Source organism: Polyodon spathula, chromosome 9 (assembly GCF_017654505.1).
Source record: "Polyodon spathula isolate WHYD16114869_AA chromosome 9, ASM1765450v1, whole genome shotgun sequence".
NCBI lineage: Eukaryota > Metazoa > Chordata > Actinopteri > Acipenseriformes > Polyodontidae > Polyodon > Polyodon spathula.
This window is the reverse complement of record NC_054542.1, coordinates 19,324,373-19,332,321: the sequence shown is the minus strand read 5'-3', so window position 1 is coordinate 19,332,321 and position 7,949 is coordinate 19,324,373. Positions and strand designations below refer to the sequence as shown.

The 7,949-nt window shown below is 39.0% G+C and overlaps 1 protein-coding gene across 1 annotated transcript; it reads right to left on the bottom strand.

The window, feature by feature from the left end:
• Window positions 1-4,444: 4,444 nt before the first annotated feature.
• sap18 (Sin3A-associated protein) lies at window positions 4,445-7,712 on the bottom strand. The gene is made up of 4 exons (XM_041258819.1): window positions 7,588-7,712; window positions 5,724-5,833; window positions 5,388-5,510; window positions 4,445-4,871 (listed from the first exon to the last, which is right to left on the bottom strand). Exons 1-4 carry the CDS (start codon window positions 7,657-7,659, stop codon window positions 4,715-4,717), a joined length of 462 nt encoding a protein of 153 aa, XP_041114753.1. The 5' UTR covers window positions 7,660-7,712; the 3' UTR covers window positions 4,445-4,714.
• Between the last annotated feature and the right edge of the window lie 237 nt (window positions 7,713-7,949).

Sequence of the window (7,949 nt, the reverse complement as noted above, 5' to 3'; positions counted from 1 at the left end):
AAGCTAGAAAGCTGGCGGATTCTATGGATGTCATTATATATTTCTCCAGTGACTTGACGGGGCAGTTCGGATCATCAGTTAATTATATATTTTCATCTTGTAAATAAAACATCTTTTAAATGACTCCCACACTTTTTACTGCAGTGTGACAGTGGTACTCAAACCATTTTTAAAGTGGGGGTGCTGAAAGCCATTGAACAAAACTGTAACCCCTGGATATGATGGAAGCCATGCAAAGCACCCCCAGCACCCCTAGTTTGTATTGCTTGATTTGTTTTTGTGATCCAGTTACAAACATTCTAAGGGCATACACTAAGGTGGAAATAGAGAATACTGCATGGTGTGTGATTTGAGAATTTAATGCCCACCCAAGGGGTGGGAATGGGATGATATGTTTGTCCAAGCATCTATTGAACCTCTTTCTAATTACATCGACTCTTATTTGAGACCACTAGTAATTGAATTACCGTCATATCTGAGGGTTACGGGTGACTTTATCACAGTTGTCGAAAATTAAGTCACAAAATTAAAATGTTATCTCCCTTCGATATTGTTAGTTTATATACCAACATTCCATACATCGATGGTTTAAATGCTTTAAGCTTTTATTTGGACAGTAGAACTGACATGCAGACACCAGCTGCCTTTTTACTTGATATGGCACATATGGTTCTTACTAAAAACTTTCCTATATGAGAATTAGTTTTTTCTGCAATTACAGGGTACAGCTATGGATGCTTCATTTGTCTTTGACTATGCTAATCTTTTAAGGGATTTCTAGAATATAACATCATCTCACTCTTTCTCTCTCTCGCTCTCTCTCTCTCTCTCTCTCTCTCTCTCTCTCTCTCTCTCTCTCTCTATATATATATATATATATATATATATATATATATATATATATATATATATATATATATATATATCAATCTTTATTTCATACAATGCCTTTCATAGTGGACCACCATCACAAAGCGCTTTACAAGATAGTGAGGAACGGTGCATAATACATTAAATACAGTGAAATACAGGGCATTAAATACTAACAGTAAAAATGTTTTTTTTGTTTTTTTTTTTAATGCAAATACATTAAATACAGGCATATTACATTAAATACAGGGCTAGGATGTAACATTGTGGATGCATGTGTCATAAAGAATCATACGAGTAAGATGGAGTGAAAAACCTGAAATTGAAATTTAGACAACAGCTAATAACAGGTAACAGGCTTAGACAGCACTAAAAGCAAGAGAGAAGAGTGGGTCTTGAGAGTTGATTTGAAGCGAGCGACGATGGGAGCAGCACGTACTAAAGCTGGGAGAGAGTTCCAGAGAGTCGGGCCTTGTAGGCAAGCAGGAGAATTTTGAAAGTAATCCTAAATTTTACAGGTCGCCAGTGCAGCTGGGCAAGACAGGGGGTCATGTGAGCATGTTTTTTTTACATCTGGTAAGGATCCTAGCAGCGGCATTTTGAACCAGCTGCAATCGGTTTTTGGCGCGTGGCTGAAGACCACCAAAGAGAGAGTTGCAGTAGTCAAGTCGAGGATGAATGCATGACAGAGTATCTCTACATCCGGGAGAGTAGGAGGTAGGGATGGACCTTTGAGATGTTTCTGAGGCGGTAGAAGGAGGATTTGACTACAGAGGAGATTTGGGGATCAAAGGAGAGGTTACTATCCAGAAGTACACCAAGGCTTTGTACATTTGGGGAAGGCAGCAGTAGACAGTTTCCAAGGTCAAGGGAAGCAATATTGAGATTCTTGAGTTGAATTTTCAATCCTACTAGAAGTTCAGATTTGTTAGTGTTGAGCTGAAGAAAACTGGCAGACATCCAGGCTTCGATGTCTTGGATTCAAGCTGAGAGTTGGATCATGGCAGAGGGACATCCAGGATCTTGTTTTAGATAGAGCTGGGTGCCATCTGCATAGAAGTGAAACATGAGGCTTTGTTGGCAAATGAGATGACCCAGGGGAAGCATGTAGACGTTAAAGAGAAGAGGCCTAAGAACAGACCCTTGAGAGACACCGCAAATGCCGGGTTTGCGTTAGCACTGTTTCCATCATAGAAAACAGACTGCATGCATCCAGATAGATAAGAATACAGTCAGGAGAGACCGGTTCCAGAGATCCCATCATATTTCTGAAGGCGGTCAAGAAGAATGCTATGATCTGTGGTATCAAAAGCAGTAGTTAGGTCGAGGAGGACAAGGACAGAGGGAGCAGCAGCATCAGCAATAAACAGAACATCATTTGCAATCCAGAGCAGAACAATTTCGGTACTGTGATGCGACCGGAAGCCAAACTGCAGATATTCAAACAAATTATTATATGGAGATGTTTCATCAGTTGGCTAGCTACATTCCTTTCAAGAGTTTTGTAGAGAAAAGGAAGACTGGATACGGGATTGATGTTGGATAAGACAGCCAGGTGAAGGGAGAGTTTTTTGAGCACTGGTGTTACCTGGGCAGTCTTGAGGGCAGCAGGAACCAGGCCTGAGACCAGGGATAGGTTGAGTGTATATAATGGAAGGAGCAAGGTCAGAAGCACAGAGACGGATGAGGTTTGTTGGCCAGGTGTTCAAGGGTCACGTGGTAGTAGATGATTTCAGCAACAGGCTGGAAAGAGGAAGGAGGGGCACTCTGAGGGGAGTCAGGGTGGTCAAGTACTATACCGGGTTTATGGCAGGAGAGCATAAAGTAAATGGTGTAGATTTTGTTCCGAAAGAGGAGAAATCATGGCATGTAAGACAGGAGAATGAATGGGAGATGGATTTGTCATTGGCTGGATGCAAGATTTGATCAGTGGTTTTTGAAAAGAATATTTGGTTTACCATGTCCCATGGATATGATTACAGATAAGTACTTCACCCCGGCAGCAGTGAGCACACGCCTGTATCTACTGAGGTGATTGGTCCAAATCTCTCTGTGAACTGTTAGTTCAGACAACCTCCATTTGCTCTTAGTCTTGCGGCAAGCAGGCTTAAGCAGTCAGAGTTCAAGGGTATACCATGGACAGTTGCAATGTTTCTTCACTGTTCTGGGTGTAAGCGGGGCAACCGTGTCGATGATCTCAGTAAGGCTGTCATTGTAGAGGAACACCGCATCATCAACCGAAGACGGAAGAGTACCAGACAGAGGGGAAGAAGAGTATTATAGGATTATAAGACACTGATTGCCAATTTATACTATCCTGTAGGCCTGGAGCTGTATACTTACCAAAAATTTGCATAACCCTCACAATTCAACACATCTCAAATTCAGTTTGGATAACTTACTTACATTTTTTTAAGTGTGGGTTAGTTACTATCAAATTAACTAAAATCCATGTACCTATTTCAACGTCGATTCAAACAACAGCACGGACTCCAGCCAGGAGTAGAAGCACACACACACACACACCTCACATGTCTTCAGATTACACTATCATATAGACAATCTTTTTTCTAACCATATTATAATGTGGAAATGATACATTGATGTCATCTTTTTAATCTGGTCTAGAACCCATACAGAATTTAATGCATTTGTGGATTATCTGAATGATTTGATTTCCTCAATGACATTTAATTTGAAATGTGCTACTTGCACCCCTGAAAAGGGGACTTCACTTGTCAATTTTTTAGATTAAAACGTATCTGTCGAAAATCTGAAGACTTTGGAACAGAGGTGGGCAAAATGTATGACCAATTTCTATCCAGATCCAAGAAAATGACTAGACAAAGCCATCTAAATTAAAATCTCAAACAAAGTATGATAAAGGAAAATAGGGAATATTCTTCTATTTGCTGCACAAATTATACTCCGCATATCAACACGATAATGAGTATCATCAAGAAACATCGGCATGTTCTATCGATAGATAACATTGCTAGTAAAATATTTGAAACTATGCTGGTTTACCAATTCCAGGGGAAGAAATTTGAGAGTTATTCTCGTTATGGCCGATTCATTTAAAGATACAGCAAAGAATACAGACAGGTGGAAGGTGGCATCAGGATTTTTCCCATGTTGGAAATGTGCTGCTTGTGATGATGCCATTAAAAACAAGATATTTCAAAGTCATGCAACAAATAAAGAATACCAAATGTTACAAACCATTACCTGTTGTTCTGATCACATTACATATTTCATATCTTGCTTTTGTAACTTACAATATGTTCCAAAACGAAAAAACAATTACAAATATGTATGAGCATAAAAGCACTATTCGTAGAAAAGACGTTCATTCGCCCTTAGCTAGACATTTTACAGATGAGTTGGTCACTCTTTGACATGGTGCTTACAAAAATAATGCTCGGTTTGCAGATTATGGACTGGATATGCCAATTTTGACAGAAAAAAACAAACATTAATTCAGACAAACATGAACTTGGAAATAGTGAGTCGTCACAAACTGTTTATGTCTCAGGGAATTTTTGAAAGGGTATGTGGAGAAATGTAATCAAAATTCAAACAATTTCAGGTATTTATTAACATAAACACAACATACAATCCAAAAGTACATTTCTAACAAGATTAGATTTTCCTTGCATCAAAATACAGTTGACAAAAATCTGTATTGTTGCAAAGTTTAGAAGGGCTTTTAAAAATAAACTGCAATTTTAATAATGTGGGAATGAGACAATTACTGAAAATGTACAGAATGCATGTCTATCTAGTTGGGGGGGGTGTGTGTGCATTTAACCAGCCCAGAAGCCCTTTTATTTTGCTGATCTTGTTAGTAAGGTCGCATGCGTCCCAGTGGAGGCGGTGCTCTGTTCTGAGGTGTGATTGCTATGTCCAAATAGTCTCCTATCTGGAACCTTTGTGACTGCAACGTCATGGAATCATCTGTGCCTTTCCTTCCTGAAACTGTGCTGCCAATCTCCTTCACCCTGAAGAAATGGATAAAGATATGTTACTGAAGAATTTAATATATAGTTATTAAAGATGTACAATGACAAACTGTGCTTGTTTCACATAAGATTTCAACATATTACTGCTGCCAAACAGAAAACCGTATTTCTTAACCTCTTCCACAAAGGCAGATTGTTTTATTCAGACATTTAAATTTTAAGTATAAATCTAAAAACCATAAACTATATGGCTGGTGGCACTGTAAAATTTGAAAAGCAATTTGCATCAAAGTTAACAGTATAGTTCTAGATCAGGCTGGTTCAACTGAACAACTTAAGAGCATGACTAACAAAGAATTGGTGTGGAGGGACTGATTTTGCCCACATCAGTGGAACAGGCTAAAGGGTACTATCACAGGTTAAAGCTACAAATCCCTTTTACATTACCAGGGTTGACATAACTTCCCTCAACATTATTTGAATCACTGCATGAATGAAACAAGGTACTGTACTGAATGCAATTGGGGCACCTTTAAATGTTTGCAAACAACGTACCTGTAGCCCTGGCGGTTAGGATCTGGGTAGACAATCGCAAAGCTGAAGTGCGTGCCCTTCTTTCGAGCTTCTGGGTAGACCTCTTTCACTAGGCTGGTTAGCTCCTTCAGAGTTGCATCCATCCTTGTTTAAAAACAATAAAAACAAAATGCTTAATAAACTAACTCAAGCAGAACCTACAACCCATATTCAAAAGGGGCTGGTGAATACAAACAGGAAGTGCAAAACTCCAAGTCATTTAAATAAATAAGCAGTGCAAATTATTCTGAATGGACTGAACTGAACTGAACTAGTCATGGCGCTTATGTACTTAACATAAGCGCTAGAATCTCTTACCATGTATAGATCTGCAGCTCACTGGATGGGACATTTGCCCGGGCAAATTCATCCATTCTGTGATGTCTGCCATTGTTAGTTGTAAACACCCTCAGTAACAGCGGACATGTCTGCAATAAAAAGAAAAGTGGTGCAATTACATCAATACAAAACATTTAAAAACGGTATTACTTTTTTTTTACTACAAGAATAAATTATAATTATTTCTTTATATAATATTAGAGAAAAGATTTGTAAGTTTGTTCATAAACAAAAAGTGACTAGAGATCAATAAACTACAATGACTAGATTAATGTATATTTTCTGTGAATAGTTTTTGCATAAAAGTACATTATGCATCCTAATATTCTGAAGTACCGTATAACAGGAAATTTTGGAGGACAATTTATTTTGCCATTATTGGAGGTTTTGATTCGATCACCAATAATTCTTCCACCAATCAGAGTGTGTCATACAGTGAGCGATCGGGCCTCTGATAGATGGTATGTTGCACAGGTTAAAGCGCTGGGCAAGGGAATGTATGTGGCAGATGTCAAAGTGAATATGAGAATAACAGTGTGATGAAAATTAAAAGCAGACCGGACATTTCCATCAATGGATTCAGAAAATCTGGAATTTATTAATTCATCAGGAACTCGGGGCGCCTGCTGCTGTGGTACCTGCACAACTGTTCTTTATTATGTTAAGCAGTTTTGTATTATTTATTTTTTTACAACATGCTTAAGTACTGTAACAGCCAAAATAGTTTATTCCAGATTTGTTAGAAAGTCCGTAACAAAAGCAAATTTGCTTTGGATTGTTAGTCGATTCGTTGTAGTTACTATTATTAACTTAATACACCCACCGCGCAGGTATCGCAACGTCCCTAAACAATATGTTAAAAGAAACTAGTTTTGCACCGTATAAAAATGAGCTGATTTTGCCATTACTTGCTAGTCTAACTAGCTTTAAATTTAAATTATTTTCGTTTCGGCTTTGTTAGTTTTCACACGTGGCAATACTAATATCCTAATAAATGATACTGTGATAAATTCCACTGTGTTATTTAACTATAGTTGCGTTTTAAAACTGAGTTAGTAAATGCCTATCGTTGAAGTGTATGCAGTTACTAATCCTTTCAAACTACTGAGATCTTAAAATGATGTACTATACAAGGGCAATGTTGTAACTCATTTTTTAGAAAGCCTTCTTTGTTGTTCTCCAAGTTGCTGATGTGACATTGTAGATGCTAGTATAACGAGTTACTGTAGTTACTGACACGGTTTTAGAAGTCAGGTTTCATTAAGTAAACATGTATTTGAATGCTGCCATTTCTTCGTGAACGTGCTAAGTGAAAAACGCCAAATTAAAAACCGTCAAAATCTACCCAGGTAGCAAATCTGCCTAACTTAATACCAGCCAAAATGTCCCGTTATACGGTACTGTTAACGCAGACAGGCACAGGGCGAGGCAATCCACACACAGGCGGAGGGCGGGCGCGAAACCTGGACCTCTCGCACTGAAGCATAGCGCCGATACCGCTGTACAAAAGAACCGGCTCCTTTGCAAGGAGTGTATATCAGGGTTATGTCTCTGTTTTGTAATTACGTCACCTACCAACCCTGCTGCTGCCTACCCCCATGCACGCTACTATATATATATATCACATATATTATCACAATACTAATAAAACAGGCGCCGGTACACATTTAAGATTTGCTTTTGTGAACCTTGATTATATGCTTCACTCTACTCATTAAAACTAAACCGCCATGCATGCTGACGCCATGTACGCACAACACGAGCAAAACAAAACCATCGATCGGAGTCGAGCTGAGCTTCCCTCTCTCCCCATGCGGTATGTCGTCGGACGGTGCTGGCTTACCCTTTCTCTATCGACCGGTTTCTCTGGTTCTTTTTTTATCTCTTCTTGTGTGACTCGAGATTCCACGGCCATTATTAGTTAAACACCTCGCTTCTATCTGAACACACTGACCTCCTGCAAAGAGCTAACTTCTGCTTCCGGGTCACAGCACAACTTGCGAATGACCTCATCAGCTCCAAGAAAGCACGTGAAGTTCTTTCCACAGCGCCTGTCCGCTTTGTTTATGTCCGAGGGCTGGAGTCTACAGCAGGACAGCAGCTGATTTTGTTTGAATGCAGATTTGATCTGACAGAAAACATGTCGTTTTTTAAACATTTGCTCCCTTACTGTAAGGGATCCTACACACATAATGTAATTTGTTT

Excerpts from the sequence above, each read along its gene's own strand:
- sap18 (XM_041258819.1), bottom strand. The coding sequence starts at position 7,659 with ATGGCCGTGGAATCTCGAGTCACACAAGAAGAGATAAAAAAAGAACCA. Across the intron at positions 5,834-7,587 it reads AACCGGTCGATAGAGAAAGG|ACATGTCCGCTGTTACTGAG; the intron begins GTAAGCCAGCAC and ends TTTTTATTGCAG. Across the intron at positions 4,872-5,387 it reads CCTAACCGCCAGGGCTACAG|GGTGAAGGAGATTGGCAGCA; the intron begins GTACGTTGTTTG and ends CCATTTCTTCAG.